Source organism: Pelodiscus sinensis, chromosome 2, assembly GCF_049634645.1.
Source record: "Pelodiscus sinensis isolate JC-2024 chromosome 2, ASM4963464v1, whole genome shotgun sequence".
In the NCBI taxonomy this organism is placed as follows: Eukaryota; Metazoa; Chordata; order Testudines; family Trionychidae; genus Pelodiscus; species Pelodiscus sinensis.
Window position 1 is genome coordinate 139643091 of NC_134712.1, and position 22143 is coordinate 139665233.

Consider the following 22143-nt stretch of genomic DNA (forward strand, 5'->3'; position numbering starts at 1 on the left):
AATTACATTAAATTTGCCTAGATTTGCACAAGTGTTCTGACTGTATCCTAAGATTTATCATAATACATTGCCTGTCTATTGAAAAAAGAGTATCTCTGCTAGTACTTAATGATTTAGATAAGAATTTTTGCATCATTTGTGAAGCCATTACTTTTTAGCACACTGTTTTTCAATGTGTAATCGGTATGTTAATTAGGCACTTAAATTTGTAAATTACAGATACTATAATGCATTTCAAAATATGTCTGTTTTACTGGGTAATTTTTGGTTTACCTTTATACTAAAGCTAATTGATTTGACTCTTTCCTGTTGACACAGTACTGTTTTATCAAATGCCAGGATTGTTATACTTTGTGAAAGAGATATAATCTACAGGATATGGCAAATCCTTTTAGATACAACATATAAATAAATTGAAAAAGCAGAATAAAAACATTGCATGTTATAATACCAAGTTTACAGTTATCTTCCAATTTGTTGTTCTAGTCCTGCTGGGACAAAATATGATGCAGAGATTTGTCAGACTATACCTGGTCTCATGCATTTTCTGTATCAAGTACTTTAGCTATGGAAATCAGTGGAGGGAGTGTGTATGTATTTGTAATGTGAATTAAATGGAATTTATTATGCACATGGTTTTCATTAACAGAATCTCATTCTCACTGTACGTGCAAACTGACCTTTGTCTATGAAAACAATCATAAGCATACAATTTTATTTTTCTCTTAAATTCAGGGCAAACATTCAAAAAAGAGTCACTGTTATCCACCCATGAACAGAGATCATCGCAGAATCATCCATGAGTTAGCTCAAATTTATGGCATTGAGAGTGTGAGCTATGACAATGAACCAAAGCGCAATGTTGTTATCACTGCAGTAAAGTATGTCATACTTATCTTTTTTTTATTTTATTTTGAAAAGTAATTAACATCATTTGGTAGATACAAATACTGTGTGTTCTGTATTTTGTTCTGAATTTATCTTACCGTTTGCAAATAACGTTCTTTATACTTTGTTAGTTCTATAGTAATAGCTTTTAAATGTCTGATGTGGAGGGGATGCATAATCTCACATGCTTGTATTTCCATCGGTTTGGAGGTATTTCTTCTGATTTCACCTCAGTCTCCCATAAGTATGACAAGACTGCTCCTTTGACTCCCAGCTGTGATTTGCTGTGGTTCTTACCTTTGGTCAAAAAAGGTTGCTATCCAGTAACGCATGGGCCTGAACTCCTGCTGATTGCTTCTCCTCCTGCCAGCTTCCCCACAGTCTGTTTTAATTCTTCAAGAGAAGGGAATGGGGCATTAGCTAGATGCAAGGGGTAATGGGAGGAACTTTTAATGGGGGTATAAAGAATGGAATATGATGGACAACCCTCCACCCCACCATGCTTCATAAAATTAACTTATGGACACAAATATGCATAACTCAAAGATGCTTTGGAGAAAATACTTCATGTAACCTACAAATGTTAATGTCTCAGTCTGCTGGATCTGTAGATCTTATTTTGGTGCATGTATCACTCCTGTATCTAGAATTAGGATTATGAAGTATGAATGGTTTATTGTTTCACATATGCAAATGAAAGCCTTCAGAGGTGTTTCCCTCTGTGTCTCTGTAATCACCTGTAAACAGCCCCTATTTACTCTCTCGATTGTTCAGTTTAAATGATGTATAAGTTTTGACTCAAAGTAGTGCAGCATTCTGATTTAATGTTTTTCTTCTTTGCCTAAAACAATGTGTCAGAAGTTCTTCTAACACCTCGGTGTTAGATTTGCTGAGACACAACACGTTGATCTTGAAGTCATTTACACCATAGTTAAAACTTATTTTTTGTCTTAATCTTTATTTTAATATACTGTATGATTTGTCTATTTAAACATGTGGACACAAACACCACAAAATTTGTTACCATTCTCATCCTCTAGAGGGAAATCCGTTTGTCCAAGTAATACACTGACTTCTGTTCTAGAGAGGGAAATGCAGACAAGGCCTCCACCACCTATTCCACACTACAGACAAGCAGATAAGTACGACCTATTTAGTTATTTAATTTTTTAAATTTAATGTTTAACAAAATGACGGTATGGACCAGAGCCCTCACAACTTTGTCCAGGCATCTCACTCTTGCTATACCATCCTCAAGCTGTTTTAATCTTGGATATCTCTTAAACAGATTGTTAAATGTGACACATTATGATGAAATGTATTATAATTCAAGACATTCATTAGGGGCTACCTGTGCCACTTTGGTTTTTAATCAAGAGCAGTAGTGAATGAGCTTTTGTGATGTTTACACTATGTGACGCATCATTTATTATTTTGGTACAATAAACAATTATTGAAGTATCTTGTGTACATTGATGAATTCTGAACATAAAAGATCCTCTTAGCTATGTACCTATTTGTAACTGACAATATTGTAGAGACTTGAATATTTAACATGAAAAGGAGTTATTCAGCATCAACATTTTACTGTATACCTTTCTCATAATGAGAACAAAAGGTCACTCACTTATTAAATTTATTCCCATTTTATTTGAGTGTCAGCAAAAATAAATACTGCTCTTAAGCTAAATAGTCAATTGTTATTGGCGCAAGAGGTAGACAGTGTAGCTAGGCTTTTAAAATGCTCGACAATTTTATAACCATTCTAACTATTCTTTGAAAGCTAAGATAAATTAGTACATGGCATAGTGTGGTTGTCTGGGGGAAGAGGGGCCATTAGCTATGGGACTTCACATTCCTTGGGTACTGACAGCTGCTGAGGCAAGATACCAGATTCGTTGGCTATCTGGTCTTATCTAACATACCAACACCTCTGTTTATAAGACATGGTGATCTTGAGTGTGCATAGGCTTGTAACATTGTGTACTTCTTCATAACAAGAAGTTTTATTTGTTAGTTTTGTGTGTCAATGTTTTGTTGAATCTGGATTTAAGATGATCATGCCCTTAATGATACTGAGAAACAACAAACTTCTGATGCCAGCAATGTCTTCTGTTCTAAATGTTAGAGTATGTAGCAGAATATGGGCCTAACTCTGGTTGGTGCCTTCAGGAACTATCAGAATAAAATGAATAACAGTAATAGGTTGCTCATTCTTTGAGAAGACTCAATTCACCAGAGTGTAAAATAACAGAACCAAGATTAAAATCCAGTTTAAAACATCTTCAGATATGCCTAAAACAAGGATTTTAAATCAATTGCTTAGAAATGTATATAAAAGTAGCTCGACTTTCAGTTGTGCTTAGACTTGCATCTCCCATTTACTTCACTGGAATTAGCAACTTCTGAAAAATCAGACCACTTATATTTAGGAATTTAAATTTATGTGGCTAGGTTTGAAATTCTTCACCTCTTGATTAAAATTAATTGTAAATACAACATTATTTAATATTGAAATTGTAATCAGAAGCGAAATTTTTGGAAGCCTTCATGTAAATGTCTTCAGATATATTCAAGGGCGTTGACCTTCAACAATCCCTCATTTCAGAGTCCTTTTGATTTTTGCATAGATTTTTGAAATGGACAATATTCAGTACATTGGCTCTTCCGTAACAAAGTTTTCACTTCCAAAATAAACTTCCTAAAAATCATTGTGTTGTAGATAAATTGCTTGTGGTATTCTACCTTAATATGGAGTGGCTGAAATGTTAATATTAATATTTATGAAAAGCATAGTTAATAAAAAAAATAGTTGTTTTTTTTTCATTTCAGTGGGCACTGAAATGTACATTAGAGTGAATATGTAAGATTTTATTTCTGGAAAACTTTGCAACAGCTTTCTAGTGTCTGGTGTTTGTTGATGTTGTGGTCCTGTGGCATAATGTACCATGAGATGTTATGGTGTGTTTACATCACATTGATAGCTTGGGGGGAAATCAGTGTGTTATTTTTTCTTTTGTAATTCTTTCATTTACCTGAAAATTGCTTTCTGTAATATTTTATGGTTTTAATTTCAGGAGTAATGGAAACAGCGGCTTGCAGAAAACATTAAAAATGGAGCCAGTAATTGACTACTTTGATGTCCAAGACTGAAATGATTAATCTGACATTATTATTTAGAAAAACAGAAGTAAAGATGCAGATCAAGCTTCAAGATGCTTCACATTTAATTAGATGATTAATGATTCAATATATTCAAAGTGTAAAACAGTTTAAAAAAAAAGCACTGGTGAGTTAGTGCATGAGAGAGTAGCATAGTCAAGAAATTATCAAAAATGTAACCTCTGAACATTGCAAGATAAGCTATTAAAGGCCAAATTCTGACTTCAGATGGATGTGCAGAACTCTTACTGAATGCACTGAGGACTGAATGTGGTCATCAAAAGTCAGCTTATGGCTTATTTATTATCAGTAAAAGTGATATTTTACATTTGTCGGCAAATTTTCAGCTGCTGTGCATATTTTTACGTAAGTTGCAGGTGCTGGTGTATTTTTCTCTGTGGGCTTGTATGTGTTTCTTTTTTGCTGGGAATCAGAGTATCTTTAATGATGTAAAACTGAATCCATTAATTTTTAGCTCAAAGAAGTGGAAATAAAATTGATTCTATTGAGGTAGTGATATTAGTGGCAACCTTTCCAAAGATTTATAGTGCTGGATCCAGATGTACTAAAATGAACAACTGAATCACAAATTGATACAATGTAATCCTAACAGAGAGATATTCAAAGAATTTTCATGTGATTTTTTTTAATCATTCCATTTCTACTGCAAACACCTAATTTGGGTCTGAGTTATTCCCACATGGAACAAAACTAACAGTTTAGCTCAACTTTCATATTCTAGTGCTTAGGCACTCCGCCACCTGCTATCGAGGAGTACATCTCATGTTGACTTGTATTTCAGGAATTTGGTACCTTCCAGTTCTTATTCTTGAGGTACAGGTAGGAAAATGCTGTTTGTGGGTTATTAAACAAAAGAATAGTTTAGTTTTCTTTGGGTTTTACTTTGTCTATTCAAACCAATTGCAACCATTAATTGAAAAATACAAAAAAATTAAAAACTCTTTGACAGAGCCCCACAAATGGCTCTATTCCACAGAGATAAATTATATGTCTAGAATTGTTAAACTGATAGCTTCAATGGCTTCAATTTTTAATCTTTTCCTCTGTGCAAGCTTAGAGCACTAGTTATGTAGTACTTATGTTGGAATAAGAGTTGTGTTTTCAGCAATTCATCTTCTTAAGAACGTCTGTGTTAAGGCTCTCTCAATGAAAATTGCTCTTTCATAATCACGTTACACTTTAAATATATTGAACAATTCAGAAGCCAACAGAGTCTCCAAGATTTGAAATTGTTTCACATTAATGGTTTTCCTCATGTGAAAGGAGAGTTGAGGACCTTTCCTGGGGAAGTATGATAGTAGATCGGGTCTTTAGCTGATGTAAATTGTCATCGCTCCATTAACTTCAGCTGAGCTACAATTTGTTCAGTTGAGGACTTGGTCACTTACTCTAATAATCTTTCTTCCTCACGCTATTCTGCTTTATCGCACCCCTCTTGAGTGTACTAAAAGTTACAGCCCTAAAAGTTATTCCTGTGTGCAGCTCTTTGTACCCAGGGGCAGCTTCTTTCTGCATGTCCCAGAGAGCTGGTGGAACTTTTCAGAGGCTCATTCTGGGGTGGATATAGACTGTGGCAGGCTGACTTGAGATAACTGTAATGGTCTACATTGTGAGGATATTTGGTTTCTATGGCTTTCTGTTGCATGGGTGTAAAACTTATTTCATTTAGGAAGTGACAATGCAATGTATGTGTTACTAATTAAATGTTTGAGATACATTTTTTCCACTTAAAAGAACACTGTCAAGGAATGATAATTTTTGAGAGTCTTTATATAATGAATTTCACATAATGAAATTTTTCTTTCATTTAGTGAACAGAAATGAACTTTTTTAATGAATGAAAAATGAGCTAGCTGTTAAGATTTGGCATGATAGTACAAAATTCTTCAGGAAGTTGAGCCCTAGTCTTGCAAGATGTTTAATATTTTCAATTTCTGTTGACTTCAGTGAACTGGTTCAGCACCTTTCTAGAAGTGTGATTTGGCAGATATTTACACAACTAAGTAGGCTGAACATGAGTCCCATTTAATTCGTGTCACTGCATGACTGAATGAAGATTTGTAGGATGGGCCCGTAGTTTATGATTCTGCATTAATTTGCTTTCACCCAAGATTTCACTTAAAATAGCTAAAACATCACCTCCATACTTGTTTGACATTTGTATAAGGCTTTTGAAGCAGAATGTATAGCTCATGTACTTTAATCAGTATTTTTAATAAATTGTGATTTTGAAGCTTACATGTGAGGCTAATGAGAAGCGGTCTAGAAGATGTTCAAGTTCTGAATAGCTCTTCTAATTCCAATTTTTAAGCTTAAACTGAGAATTTTCAGTTTGCAATATAATAAATATTGTGAATTCATATATATTGGTTAATCACAATGCCTATAAAATGTTTAACAAATCTTTTCCTCATTTGTGAAAATTCTTGTATCTCCAAACCTATTTTAATACCAAGGAGATCAAAGCCTACACAACAGCTTTTAAAAATCACTGGCACAGAAATATTTATTCAAATATTTTTATTGTAATAGTTCAGTTAAAAAGATAATTTATGCACTTCCTTGGCGAAACAATACCTAACAAGTTTTTTTCTAAAATACAATTTTACAGCATTTATAAAAGAGTTCAACTAGGTTTATTGTGGTGTTTTGCTTTCTCTTATGGTTTGTTTTTGATGCAACATCTATAATTTGTATAGAGAATTGTACTAGCAGCTATAGTTTTGGAATCCGTAACAACTAGTACATCATTTTACTCATAAGTATGCACCTAATGTAAATGCTTTTTTAATATACTGTTTTGTGTTACTACTTATTCTGAGTCAGCTTAGTTATCTGGGAGAGATCGATTGAAGTCAGTATTCCACCTTGAATGTGTCAGTTATGTTATACAGGGCTCAGAACAATACTGTATTTTGTACATTGTTCTGTACTGAGAACATTACAATAATTACAATTCATTACAATAAACAAATTGCCTTAGAGACAGGGCAAATTGATACAAATACCTATAACTTTACCAAGTGCTTTTAAACTATTGTATATATAAATGCAGGCAGAATTTTGGCATTGGGACTGTGTAACTGTTCAGTGATTTTAATGTGTTAAGAAGTGCTCTGATTATTCAGTGCTTAATGTACATTAATCTGTGAATAATCTAAAATCCTAACTGTGCAAGTTAGCTATGGAGACCACTGTTTTGTGGCAGTTTTACAGTATGTGCCTCATAATGAAGTAAGCAAAAGAACATTGCCTAAAACACTGTTTTCATAAGTTATTTGGTGACAGCTATGTGTATATTTCACTTGATTTCTTTCAAGTTTAATGTTGTAACAGGTGACTTACTGTATAAAGCTGTAATAAAATTAAGTTCAAATTGCTATGCTTTGTAGTCGTTTGTAAACTTTTAGGTCAGTGTACATCTGTTGGAAGGTTCTTAAAATGCTATAGGAAAGCAAATATTTAAATAAACATGGGGGGATCCTTCCCCTCAAATTCTAAAATATCAGGTACAATTTCCTTCTTGCACTTCATCATTTTCAAACAAATGTGTGTGTGCGTGGAACTATTTGCAATTTATGTGGAATTCTAGAATAATTCAACTCAAGATTTTATCATGAGTCTCAGGACATATCTGTAAATCATTTTAACAGTTTGTGCTGGTCTTCTAGTTGGTGGTATTTTATAGATTTTCTTTGGGGGAAAGCATTCCCTGTTCCCTGCTCAGATACCAGACTATGCCAAAAACTTTGAGCTTCAAATTTGTCACTTCCTGCCACCTGATAATCCAGGAATTGCTCTCATAAGCATGAGACTCCTAAACCCTAGGATCATCTGGCATTAACGAAGACTGACCATAGTTAACTTCAGTTGTCCACGGCACCATCTTCCTCTGCATCTACATCATCTCCTCCTTTGGACAAGTAGAAACCCTCTTGCACTGGAAAGATAAGATTCTGTTGCTCCTCACAGGACATTTTTGCTCTCCCAGATTCAGAATTGCATTCTCCATCAGGCCCCTCAATATCCAAAGAGATAATACCACCACCAAGGGAGCAGATTGTCACCCGTCTCATTTTGAGAATACAACTCTCTTCCAGGGGCACTTAAAATACTTCAACTGGATCTGAAAACGGCCTTCACTGCATCTGGAGATTCCCTACTACCCAATGAGCCCTCCCCCCACCCTCAGCCTGCATATTCTCCACTGCACAAGAGATCTGAACTGTTGTTACTAATCTCTGTTTCCTCTAACTCAGTCAACTGCTCATCTTACAGGGAAAACTGCTGTAGGGTGCTCCTGATGTCTGGAGCTGCTCTCCCCCCGCCACACACAGGAAAATGTAGGGTCCTCCTGTGGTGGTGTAGAGCTGCAGGGGTCCCCTGCCACCTGGCAGCAGTTGGGAGCGGTAGAGTATCCCCACTGTCCGTGGCCTGTTCAGAGCTCCAGACTCTTAAGGATCTCACTGCACAGCCCCAACACACACACATCTCCCTCACTGCCCAGCATGCCCTCCCCTAAACCCATTTCCCAGTGCCTCCCGACAAACTCCCTCAGAGACCCAATCACCCACATCCTGGACATACTTGTGCTCCAGCCCCTACTGGGAGGTGACTGTCCACTGGGAGGAGTGAGCCTGCAGTGTGGCTGAGGCCAGTAATGGATAGCTCTGGCCCCATGGGAGTGGCACCATCAACCAGGATGGAGCAGGAGTTGGGCCTTCCCAGTCTGCTGTCCCTCAGGATCCATTTGCCTGGAACAGCCCCCTGCATTGGAATGCTGAGCTCTTCTCCAACCACAGGGGGCTGCTTTGTTTTCCATGCTGGCAGGGGTGCTCTAATAGGGCTGTGTGGGGCTTTCTCTCCCTCAATCAGCCCAGATTCAGGGGTGGCAAACTTTGAATTTTTAGGTGCCCATAGAATAACATGCCTAAGAAAAATAGCCCTGAAGCCAGGCCACCCCTTACTTTAAGAGAATGTTAGGGAAGTGGACTGGACTAAAGAACTCAAGGATCTGAATGTAGATGAGACTTGGAATTACTTTTAAGTCAAAGTTGCAGAAACTTTTTCAAGTCTGCATCACCTTCAAGAGGAAAAAAATTAATAAGGAATGGTCGCAGGGCAAGCTGGATCAGCAAGCATCTCAAAAGGTTAAGAAAAAGCACAGCCTACAAAGGATGGATCAGTAAGGAAAGCTATCTCTTGGAGGTCAGAAAGTCTAAGGGAAAGGTGAGTATTACCAAGTCATGTAGAGTTGGACCTTGCAAAGGAGATTAAAACCAATGATATTAGGTTCTATAGCCATATAAATAAAAAGAAAACAAGGAAAGGAGGAGTGGGACAGCTAAGTACTGATGATGGAGTGGAGATTATAGCCGAATACCTAAACAAATGCTTTGCCTTAGTTCTAAATCAGAGGAATTAGGGGTTCTAGGATAGCAGTAAGGAGGCTAATGGAACTGAGGCTACAGAAGTAGAAATGGCCACATTTGAAGTTGTAGTAAGTCAAACAGTTTACTGTGGCTAAATCAGGAGGCCAAAGGGATCTCTCTCCAAGAATATTAAAGGAACTGGCACATGAGATTGCTAAACCAACAACAAGGATTTTTAGTTACCCACTCTCTTGAGTTCCTGGATTAAGTTTCTAGTGCCTGCAACATGAAGAACTTAAAAAATAGCCTCGTAGCACCTTAAAATATGAAGGTCTGACTAGATCGGGGTCAACAACTGATGGCTCACAAGCCAAATATGACTTGCTACTTGAGCTCAGTGCCTCCTTGCCCCCCTGTAATGGGGAGCCTGCGCTGGTGATCTAGCCTCACATCTCTTGCAAGATTGGAACCAGCACCAGCTTCCTGCAGGAAGGGGAGGCGGAGTGGAGAAAGCCCTGAGCCTTGCTGTGTGATTGGGGAAGAAGCCGAAGTCACAAACAGTTCAGCACGCGCTCCTCTTCCCCCTCCCCAACCTGGAGGAACAAATCAGTGACCAATGTGCTGCCTGGAGACATTTCCCCCTGCTCCATTGGCTGGAATCCGGTCTGAGACAAGAAGCCTGAATGCTGTGTCCCTGCTGCTCCACACACTGCTCCGCCCCTGCCTTGTGCTGTCTGTATGTGCTGTGCACTCGCACCCGCCAGAGCCCCATAGGGCTGCTGGACCCTGTCATCAGCCAGAGCACCTTCCTGGTGCCAGCAGGGCTGGACCCTGACCAGCCTGGAGAGCAACAAGGAGCATGACTGAGCAGGCCGGTTCCCATCCATGTCTGGACCCACAGGCCAGACTCCCTGAGCTCCTGGCAAAGTGTGGCCTCCATTCCACACTCGGCCCTTGGACCGCCAACTTATTGTGTAACTTGTGTGGAACAGCAGCTGGCTACTGTGTGGGAGCGACTTGCATTTGTTACAGTGAATAAACCCTGTTGGAGACCCTGGAAAATAAAAAGTGCTGCCAAGACCCTGCACTCCTGCCTCTCCCTGGGGTGATACTCCGCAGCCACCTCCTGCTCTCAGCCTGACACCTACCTCCAGTCTACTCCTGCCCCCTCACCCTGAGCAGCCACCAGCCTGCTCCTGCACCCTCCCACTGGCCAGACACCTTCCTTCCAGCCTGCTCCTGCACCCCACCTCCCACCCAGATCCCGCACCCCCATCCCTATCCCACTTACTGATAGCTCTGTCCTGCACACTGGACCCCTCATTTTTGGCCCCACCCCAGAGCCTAGGGGGCCCCACAAAATCCACTAACCCTGGAACTGCAGAAAAGTTAATCTGGCCTGAGATCTTGAACCTCAGTTCTCCCTGACTCTCCTCACACCGTGGGGCTGAAGTGCCAGGGTAGTGAAGTGTCCCAGTTGGGGGCCACATCACAGACAGCTTGGGGTTTTGTTTTTTCTTCTCACTTGTGTGGTCTCTGATTTGACAGTATTGAAACCTTTTGCATTGGACATACAGTATTTTACTTTATTTAAAAATGAAGCCTGGCCAAGAAGCCCCCAGTTGAGTCCCAGCCCCTATCTGGCTGCAGCATCAACACTCCTGCACACACACACCCCACACCCCAGTCCTGAGCCCCTCATATCCTCAAACTCCTGCACCCCACATCCCCAGTCCCCTTCTGTCAAACTTGCACTCCCCATGCACCTCCAACCCAGACTCCTGCACCCCCATATCCCCAGCCCCCTGCCATAAGAGTGACAGAAGACAGGCTGAGTACATGCATGAAGCTGGATTAGAGCAGTTATAATGTAAACTTCAAAGATGTGCAGAAAAGATGCAGCAGAAGTCCCATTAAATAAAGTCTGTAAGTACGTTTCATTTAGAATCATAGAAACCCTAGAACTTGGAAGAGTCCTCAAGAGCTCATTGAGTCTAGTCCCCTGCCCTCACAGCAGGACCCAAGCACCATCTAGACCATCCCTGATAGATGTCTATTTAACCTCCTCTTGAATATCTGCAGAGATGGAGATTCCACAACCTCCCTAGGCAATGTATTCCAGGGTTTAACCATCCTGACAGGAAGTTTTTCCTAATGTTCAACCTAAGCATCCCTTGCTGCAATTTAAGCCCATTGCTGCTTGTCCTGTTATCAGAGCCCAGGGAGAACAATTTTTCTCCCTCTTCCATGTAACACCCATTTAGATATTTGAAAACTGTTATGTCCCCTCTGTCTTCTCTTTTCTAAACTTAACAAGCCCATTTATTTTAGTCTTCCTTCATAGGACATGTTATTAGACCTTTAATCATTTTTGTTGCTCTTGTCTGGACCTTTTTTAATTTCTCCATCTTTCTTAAAAGGTGGTGCTCAGAACTGAACACAATACTCCAAGTGAGGCTTAACAACGCAGAACAGAATGGAAGAATTACTTCTCGTGTCTTCAGGGGGTAGCTGAGTTAGTCTGTACAGGATAAACTTAAACAACAAATGGTCTGGTAGCATCTCGTGTCTTGTTCACAACTCTTGCTAATTTATCCAAGAATCATGTTTGCTTTTTTAATGCTATTATTAATCTTTATGCCAGTTATAAAAAATATTACATATATTTTCAGTCATGCAAATAAACATTCTTATACTGGCTCTTTATTGACCACTTGTTCTGAATTTTGTTATAGTTTGACTCTTCAGTTTGAAAGGGTTGCTGACCTCTCCACTAGATGATCATGGTGGTTCCTTTTGGCCTTTGAGAATATCTCATATCTCAATAGTAAGAGTGCTTGTCATAGGGTCAGATTTGAAAAGATGCCTCACCTGCTCATGCACTTTAAATTCCTACTAGGCATCGATAACATCTAAGTAACTTTTAAAATTGGGTTTTTAGTAACTAAAAGGAGTTACACACTTTTGAAATGTGTTCCTACTGTGGCCCTCTTGCAGAGCTCAGGCCCCATATAAGTTCACTTAATGCTTCCTGCTTCAAGCCCAAAAACTTCTGATGGAGACATAAATGTGCCCAGTTCTCTACTGCCACATAAATGCTATGACATCAGAATAGTAGTGTTTTATGCCTACCATGCAGACATGTAAGTAATTATGCAAGATGCAATGCAGGGGAGGGAGGGAAATCCCATTTAAAATGTGTTGTCTCTCTATTCTATGATTCTATCAAGTATAGAATAGGAATTTATCTATTACAAATTTTTTTTAGGATTGCATAATTTGAAGAAATTTTTAAAAAATTCAAGTTCCATGTTTGTCATTTTAAAAAAAATTAGTCATTTATTCATATATTTTAAAGCAAAAATAATTAACATTGTACACAATATTAATATTTAAGATTTTATAGTCAAACAGCTTAAGTAATTTAATTTACTAACTGGGACACAAACAATTTTAAAAGCTGGAGTCAGGAAAACTTCTGTAGCTGTAGCTACCTTTCCAGAAGTTCAAGAAGTCAGATGTTTCCACCCAAAACACGTTGTAGTGGAGGAAAGAGTGTGCTAGAGGAGAAAAGAGACATTGTACTTTAAATACTTGTCTGCAAAGTGTCAGATCACCAACAACCTCTCTCTCAGAAGCAGACCAATCTCATTATGCTTTGTGTTATGAGTTCAGAAATTGCCAGACTGCACGTAGCCCAGACTATCCTCTTTCCAACAGTGGCCAAGCCCAGATGCTTCCAAGAAAGGTGCACAGAACCCGCACAGTAGGCTGATGGGGCATAATCAATCCCGTCAAGATCTCATTCTAACTCCTATTAATCAGAGACAGACTTAATTTATGATGTATAGTTTTTTATCCTTTCCAAAATAAGTTTACATATTTTACAGTAATTGTTTTTTCTAGATGTGTTGTCCACATACATTACTCATTAGGCTTGTGCATGACCAAGAATGTAACCTAATGAGTTTTCTTTAAAAAGAATGTACCATAGCTTTGCCAAAAGGCGCACCAGATCACTATGCTCCAATTAGAGTAGTTTTATAGTTATCGGCTGGATCCCAAGTAGTGCTCTCCATATCTCTGAGGTCACATCTTCACTTGCTGCACTGGCGATCAATCTTCTGGTTTTCAATTTAGTGAGGGTACGTCTAGACTACAGGCTTCTGTTGACAGAAGTTTTGTTGACAGATACTGTCGACAAAACTTCTGTCGACAAAGAGCGTCTACACCACATTGAGTTCTGTCGAAGCAAGCTGTCGACATGGTAGTGTAGACGCAAAGGACAGTTTACATGCAATAACACCTTCTGTCGACAGAAACTCTATGCCTCGTAAAATGAGGTTTACCAGCGTCGACCAAACTGCTGAGTTCTGTCGACGTTATGTCGACAGAACTCAGCGGTAGTGTGGACGCAGGTATAGTTTTGTCGACAAAAGTCCGCTTTTGTCGACAAAACCCTGTAGTCTAGACACACCCTGAGTCTAGTTAACACTCACTAAATCAAAAACTGATTTATCTCCGGTTGGTGCTGGTACTCTCCTCGCAGTTGTGAGAAGTAAGGGAAGTCGACAGGAGCATTTTCTCCCATTGGCTGCCCTCTGTGAAAACAGCGCCAAGCTCAGTATTTTACATAGCTAGAGTTGCATATCTTAACCCAGGGCTACTCAATACATGGCACGTGGGCCATCTGTGGCCTGTTTGTTTGGGGCCCGTTGTGCAGTTTGGATTTGTGCAGGGTTCAACATGCTGCCCACGGGTGGGATTCTTTGAACATGGCCTCCACTAGGAATACACTCCACAATGGCAAAGTGTTGCCCAGGTGGGGTGAACACTGAAAGACACAAGCAGATGGGCTGGCTGGAATAGATGGGTACAGGTGTTGGCATTTTTAAGTGCTGGGGCATAGTGGGAATTGCTTCGTATTCATGCTGGTCAGTGTGAAAGAAGCAATTTGCATATATATTTGCATGTATGTGCAACCGCACTTAAGTTGTGACCCTTGGCATGTTCTGTGAGTATCATTGTGGCGCCTAGGGCTTCCAAAGTTGAGTAGACCTGCCTTAACCCATACTTCCATGTCTAGTGTAGACCTAGTCTGAAATGGGTACACTCTGAGAAGGATGCAGTGGGGAGCTGTCTAGTACCAGTGGAGTAAGTCCTAATGTGGATTATGAAATCTAAGTTTGTTAGCTCTTAATGGATGCTAATGAAATTAGATACCCATTTCAACAGCCTGAGTTGAAACAGCCTGACTGTCTAACATGTCTGCAAATGCTACAAAGAGTCTCTGAGAAACCCTAAACAATCTAGTCCTGTGTAGATAGAAAAAAATGGTTCACGTCCATTCCAATAAGATGTGTGCACAGTAGCCATAAGATTTTTCTCCCAGCAGCTAGCTGTAGTGGTGGCCTGATATGGCACTAACACTGGGCTCGCCAGCCCCTCCCATCTTCATTTCTTTCTTGCTAGCTACTCCAAGGCTACGTCTACACTGGCCCCTTCTTCAGAAGAGGCATGCTAATTTCGAACTTTGGAATAGGGAAATCCGCGGGGGATTTAAATATCCCCCACGGGATTTAAATAAACATGGCCGCCACTTTTTTCCCGGCTTGGGAAGTAAGTAGGAATAAGAGATCCTCCGGAAAACGGCTTTATTCCGGAGGATCGCGCCAGTCTGGACGCTCTTTTCCGGCTTTTCCCCAAGCCGGAAAAAAAGCAGCGGCCATGTTTATTTAAATCCCACGGGGGATATTTAAATCCCCCACGGATTTCCCTATTCCAAAGTTCGAAATTAGCATGCCTCTTCTGAAGAAGGGGCCAGTGTAGACGTAGCCCAACAGAAAAGGAGAGTGGGTATTGGATTGGACACAGCTTGAAGAACAACAATGGTGCGTAGCTGTTTTTTCTCAAGTACCTGTTCATGTGCATTCCAAACAGCTGACTCAGAAGCCAAAATATAGGAGGTGGGGTCAGAGTTCTAAACTTGATGGACCACTGCCTGCCCAACAGCTGCGTCATCTCTAGACTTCTGTGTAACTGCATAGTATACAGCAAAGGTAAGTATCAAGGACCAGGTCATAGCCCTGTAGATCTCCAGGGTGGGGATCTGGCCGAGGAACACTATGGAGGAAACCTGGTGGTGGTGGTGGGAGAAGATATATCCAAGAGGCCATAACATTCTCAGATACAAAATATTATCCATGAAGAGATGTGTTGAGATGAAACAGGCTGGCCCTTCATTCTGTCCTCCATGAATAACTGAGGTGATTTCCTGAATGGTCTTGTTCTATCAATGTAGAAGGCAAAAGACGCAGGTCATGAGAATGGAGATTCTGTTCTCAAGCACTGGAGTGGGGTTTGGGGTCAAACTCTGGCACAAAGATGTCTTGGCCCATATGGAAACTGGAAACCACCTTTGGCAGGAAGGACAGATGTGGGCAGAGCTGCACCTTGTCTTTATAGATGGCTGTATAAAAAGGGGGCTCCAACGTGAGAGCCCTCAGCTCAGGTGCCCTACTAGCAGAGGTTATTGTAACTAGAAAAATACCTTATAAGTAAGGTAGAGCAGAGAGCAAGTGGCCCCTGATTCAAATGGGGGCCCCATAAGCTTGAATAGAACTATATTAAGATCCCAGGAACAGGTTAGCAGACCTGGGAGTACAGTCTATCCAGGCTCTTTAGAAATCTACTATCAAGTTGGTGAACATAGAACAACCTTGTGCCCCTGGTAGAATGCTGATATGGCTGCTAAGTGGACCTTTATATAAGGCATTGACAGTCCTTGCTGCTTAAAGCGATAAAGACAATCCAAGATGAAAGGCACATAAGCCAGCATTGGAGAATTACCATACTGTGCTGACCATATGGAGAATCTCTTTCACTTGACAAAGTATGTAGCCCTGCTACCAAGGAAAACTTGTCGGACATGGTCTGTGCAAGACAGTTCTACTGGGTTCAGCCATGCAGCTTCCATGCTGAAAGGTGTAGTGACTCCAGGTCTGGATGGTGAAGACAACCATAGTGCTGAATCAGAAATTTGGACAGAGAGGTAAGAGTTATCGGGTCCCATACTGACATGTTCAGAAGGGATGTATACCAGTGTTGATAAGCCCAAATTGTTGTGATAACTATGACATGAGCTCATTCCCTCCTGATCTTGAGGAGGACTTTGAATGAGCAGTATGGGAAGGTGCATAGTAGATGGTCTGCCCATGAGAGGAGGAACATATCCATGGTTGATCCTGTGCTGTGGTTCTGGAAGGAGCAGAACTGCTGACAAGTACTTCCTGTTATGTCTCATGAAGAATAGGTCAATTTGGAGAAAAGTCCCAGTGCTGGAAGATTTGAATTCACAACATCTGAGCTAAAAGACCATTCATGACCGTGAAATAATCTGCTGAGGTGGTCTGCCATCTTGTTTGTACTCCTGGAAGGTATGTGGCTTGCAGAAGAATCAAATGTTCTATACAGAAGTCCCAGAGCAGAGAAGGGCTTCTCAGTACAGGGGAGAAGAGCATGCCATTCCTGTTTGTTAATAAAGAACATTGCAGTTGTGTTGTCATCATCACTGACATGCTGTGTCCCAACAGGCACAACTGGAAAGCCTGACAAGCTGAGCAAATTGCCCATAGCTCCCTGACATTAGCTCTCTGACACTGATGTGGAGCATTAGATCAGCTGGAGACTAAAGACTCTGAATTTTGAGGTTCCCCAGCTGGATGCCCCATCCCAAGTTTGAGGTGTACATGACCAGTGACATCAAACATTGTGGTGTTGTAAAGGGAACCTCTGAGCAGACCTCCTACAGGTTCAACTTCCAAGTCAGGGAATCGAAAAGTGGGTGAGTCATTATCATGTCTAAAGTAACCCTTATTGGGCCTGGCATGTTGCATCACGTATGTTGCCGGAGCCTTTTTTAATACAGCCGTCGCCGGCCATGACGTCAGGACGCCACGTCACGCCAGCGTCCTGGCATCTGCCAGTGTCCCGCCCTCTGGCTCACACCCCGCCTTCTCACACCGGAGCTGCACACAGGCAGCCTGGCGCTGAGAATCGCCGCACTTCCCCCTTCCTGGCGACGCTCTGCTCCTCCACCGGCTGGCAAATCAGACAGGGCTGCGCCGCCCGTAGTGCGGGCTTCGGCCAGCCCATCACAACAGCCCACCAGGCCAGTCTGCTCCTGCACTCGCTAACTGGTAAAATCTCCCCACGGGCAAGTGTATTTGTCGAGCCCTGTGGATAATTGTGTAGTCAATACCCCTGTTGACTGGGGCTACCACCAGCCTGCACTGCTGCCTCTATCAGAGGGAGCAGTGCAGGGCAGCAGGCAGCCCGTCCACGAGGAAAGCTGGTTTTTAAACCTGTTTTCCTTACGGACTGGCTCCCACCTGCCACCCCGCGCTGCTGCAGTGTGAGGTTGCAGGGGGCTGCTTGGAAGTGGGGCCAGAGCATACTTGCTGCTAGTCCTGCCCCCAGGGACTATAGAATAGATGAGTAACAGATAAGAATTCATGCAGTTACTGAAGTATTCTGTTACTTGATAGCTAACATCCCTGTTCATTAAGCATGTGGATTGAGAGAAATTGGGGGGAAAAACAACTATTTAAACAATAAGCAAGTCCCAACCTCAACCATAGTTCATTCAGCTATAATGAACTCATTAATGGTCATTTGCTCCTGCTCCCAGCCATGGATAAATGTGTATCTGTCTTAAAGCTACTACAGTACCTTTTCAGCAGCTCTAGAAAACCTCCTCTTTTTGACTCTACGTTTTCTTGTGGTCTAGTGGGGATGATTTGTGGTTGCAGTTGCATTTTACCTTCTTTCTGAGTGGTTTCTGTGCCTTGTTCAATGTTATATACCACAGGTTCCCCTACAACCAATAAGAGCAAGAAGAGACCGTTGGACTAAGGGAGCAGAGCAGTTACTTTAGACCAAAATTGTTTTTAAAGGAAAAGCTGAACCAATGTAATAAACATAGCTTTCAAATAATCAATGTGACCAATTCCAGCACAATAAATAATAAACATTCTGATAATTTCATACTTACATAAACTCATATGACTATAGTCCTTCCTAAGGGCTGCAGGATTATTGTATTTCTGCTGAATCTCTTCTGACTGATTTGGAGAGGGATGAGTAAAAGGGGTCTCTTCTTCGCTGAGCCAATACCCTGTAGTATCTCTCTCTGTGCAAAGAGCCGTCCTGGGCTGCTAGAAATAAGGCACATATCTTTAACTGTGAAAATAATTAACTAATGGAATAATTTACCAAGGAGCATGGTGGATTCTCTTCCACTAACTAAATCAGGATATACTTTGGAATTGTGTGGGGGAAGTTCTATGGTCTGTGTTAGATTGGAGGTCAGACTACATGATCACAATTTCTGCCTTAAAATATATGAATCTCTGCTTGCTTTTTTTAAAAAAAAGAGAGAGACAGAGCTGATGCTACAGAAAACAAATAATAAACAAAATTTAAAAAGTCTGAAATCCTCCCCAACAAGGAGAGAGTGAGTTCTACCTAACGCAAAGACTTCTGCATTATTTACATCTCTATATAGCTGCACCATCATAAATGGAACCAGATACTTCAAGTTCCAGTTCAGGTCTTAAAAGTTTAGGTCTTTGCTCCTCTGGCCACTTTCTCCTTCCTTACCCCAGTCGGAACACAGCAGCCATGGGCTCCAATTCGAGTTCCAGCTGGAAGCCCAGGTGGCCAGTGTGACTGGAAAAAAGTCCAGAATTACCTGTGGTCACTCACTCTTCCCTTTTTGAAAACTGAAAGATATTTTCTAATAGGTGACAATGAGGCTGTGACTCCTCTTTAGCGCCTCCCTCAGCACAGGACTAGGCAAAAGGACTCAACTCTGTACAACTATGCAACCCTTTCCTCACCTGAGAGTCAAGAGGCCATTTTACAGCTCTAACTTTGAGCCCGTCTATTCACTTAGTTTGCAGCAGGTTGAAACATATATTGACTCTGTACTTAGCCTTAGTGGATAGCAGAAGTATCCACACAGAGACCTTGTTTGTGGCAGGCTATGTCTACACTGGCAGGATTCTTGTGCAAGAACCCGCAGAGCATCCACACTGCCTGCCTGCTCATGCGCAAGAAGATTTACAGTACGGCGTCGGAAGAGAGGGCTTGTTGCACAAGAGCTATGCTCTTTTCTAACAAGTGTAAGCTCTATTGTGCGAGAGCTCTTGTGCAATAGGGCAGTGTGGATGCGCAGCAGGGGCTTCTTGCGCAAGAAAGCCCTATGGCTAAAATGGCCATTAGAGCTTTCTTGAGCAAGAGAGCGTCCCCACGGCCATGGATGCTCTTGCGCAAAAGCACATGGCAGTGTGGACGTGTTCTTGCGCAAGATATTTTTGCGAAAGAACCTGCCAGTGTAGACATAGCCTAAAAGTTCTATACTGCATTTTGATCTCGCCTCTTTTGAGTAAAACTGCAGTTATTTTTTTTAATTGTGCGATTACACAATTTTTTAATTGCTTGATAGCCCTAATATGTGCTTTCATACATGGAATTCTGAAAATCTGGCTGTAAAAAAAGATATTTATGCATCATGTATTTTCTGTGGCTTACCGTTCTGAAGTCATCGTTTGACTTGCTTCCAGTGTGAATATTTTCAGTTTCAGTTCTAAAAACAAGCCAAATATATAGGGAGTGAAGTCTATGACAGTCACTATAAGCAATTATATAAATAGCAACTACTTTAACCAAGTGACATCCTGACACCCCAATATTTACCATGGTCAAGAAATTAGGACATGTTTTGTACAAAGTATGTCTTGTGAGGTATAATTCGAAAAGCCTTGAGTTGCTAAACATTAATATCTCATTGGATTATATGTTAGTGTTGCATGTGAAATTATGAAATGTGGCCATGTATGTGTTACTGAAATATGCTGCAAGGTTCTAAACAAGCACAAGAAGCCTTTTTGGTACAACAGCACAAAGCACACAATGTTAATGGCTTATTGAAGAAATACACACACGCACAAGGATTACCCCAGAAACTATGTAGAATAGAAACTTCTCAGAGACAGCACTACACAATGGGAACTGTTTGACCCAGAGAACAGCAAAATTGCTTTCCAGCAAGAGCGAAGTAGGTATAAAAGGAGAACATTGATATCATGGAGGGACCTCACTCTCCCTACAACAGTACACTTGAGGAACAAAGCCTGAACCATGGGAAGTGATGGTTCCTGTCTAGAAGGATTTTTTGTCTGTGTAAGAAAACCTGGAAAAGCCAACACAATTTGTGCCTTAAGAATCTGTCAGCCTGTTTATCTCTCAGGATGAATCTGCTAATTTGTATTTTACCTATCTAGCATGTTAAGCTCAGTTTATTTACCCTGGTAATCTGCATTGTTCTGTTTGTTCTCTCTTCTAACAACTTCAAATTTACTTTCATAGTTGATAGTATTATTTCTTGTTTATAACATAACTCCGTTTGTGCAATTCATATCTTTGGAGGGGAGGAAGGTTGAGGAAGAAGCTGTGCATATCTTTCTCCACAATGAGAGGGAGGGTGAATTTTTATGAGCTTCTGCTGTGCATTTCTTTCTATACAGCAAACGAGAACATAATTTGGGGTTTGTTCCCCAGAAGGGTGTACGTAAGTGCTGGGTGAGTTCTCTCACACAGAGCTGACTTCAGTATGTGTTTGCCTGTGTGTGTATGCTGCAAGAGACCAGAGAGTATAATTCAGCAAAGCCAGGAGAGGGAATACAGGTTGATGAAGCAGGAGAGGGGCCCAGTGAAACCCTAAAAGGTGGCATCCCAGACAGGAGGATCTGACTTATCACAGTTTCATTCAATTTTTATATTACATATGGCTTGCAAAATATATACCATAGCTAGGGTTTAACCCCTAGGTTTGCTTTTGATTTGAAGTTTTGGGTTTTCATCAAAAAAACAGAAATCTTGAAAACCAGTTGGGGAGGGCAGGGTTGTTTTTTTTGTTTTTTTTTGTTTTTGTTTTTTACAAAAACCTTAACATTTTTTCTTTATAAAAAAAAAGTAAGAAAAACCAAATTTGTGCTTTTACTGAAACTCTTCATGGGAACAAAAATCATTTCTCAAACAGCTCTACAATCAAAGGTCAGAAGGAATCATTATATTTCATCTAGTTGGTCCTTCTGTATATCATAGTATAATGGTGGGCACTCACCCTTGAAGCAACCTTGTCATCCTGGTGCTGAATCAGTTATGTCTGTGCTTCTGTTTCAAAAGCATTACAGGACATTATAGCTGTGTCTAGACTACAACCCTCTTTCGATAGAGGGATGTAAATTAGACACATCGAAACTGCAAATGAAGCGGGGATTGAAATATCCCGTGCTTCATTTGCATAATTGCGTAATGGCGCTCTTTCGAAAAAGCGCCATTTTGAAAGTAAAACCGCGGTCTACACACAGTTCTTTCGAAAACGGCAGGCTTTTTTGAAAGATCCTGTAAACCTGGATCTTTCAAAAAAGCCTGCCGTTTTTGAAAGAACCATGTCTAGATTGTGGTTTACTTTCGAAATGGTGCTTTTTCACCATTCGCCAAATTGCTTCATTTGCAATTTTGACGTGTCTAATTTACATCCCTCTGTCAAGAGGGATGTAGTCTAGACACAGCCTATTACTGAAATATGGTAAAATGAGAAAATAATGAATTTAAGTCAATCGTACTTACATTT

The 22143-nt window shown here is 40.7% G+C and overlaps 2 protein-coding genes across 3 annotated transcripts in view; one reads left to right on the forward strand and one right to left on the reverse strand.

Moving 5' to 3' along the window:
- NFX1 (nuclear transcription factor, X-box binding 1) overlaps positions 1–7451 on the forward strand; it is a 92012-nt gene extending 84561 nt beyond the window's left edge. The window contains exons 22-24 of the mRNA XM_075921512.1: positions 736–881; positions 1929–2030; positions 3966–7451. Of these exons, the coding sequence (XP_075777627.1) occupies positions 736–881; positions 1929–2030; positions 3966–4041 (324 nt within the window). The 3' untranslated portion in view covers positions 4042–7451. The remainder of the gene's footprint in view (positions 1–735; positions 882–1928; positions 2031–3965) is intronic.
- A 5294-nt stretch (positions 7452–12745) lies between these two features.
- MAJIN (membrane anchored junction protein) overlaps positions 12746–22143 on the reverse strand; it is a 34238-nt gene continuing 24840 nt past the window's right edge. The window contains exons 8-11 of one of the 2 annotated variants that reach the window (XM_075921514.1): positions 20037–20091; positions 18496–18658; positions 18174–18318; positions 12746–13003 (exon numbers count right to left, since the gene is read on the reverse strand). In XM_075921514.1, coding sequence (XP_075777629.1) covers positions 12958–13003; positions 18174–18318; positions 18496–18658; positions 20037–20091 — 409 coding nt within the window. In that variant the 3' untranslated portion in view covers positions 12746–12957. Of the gene's footprint in view, positions 13004–15784; positions 16971–18173; positions 18319–18495; positions 18659–20036; positions 20092–22143 lie in introns of those variants that run through there. The other variant, XM_075921513.1, reaches the window with a different exon arrangement.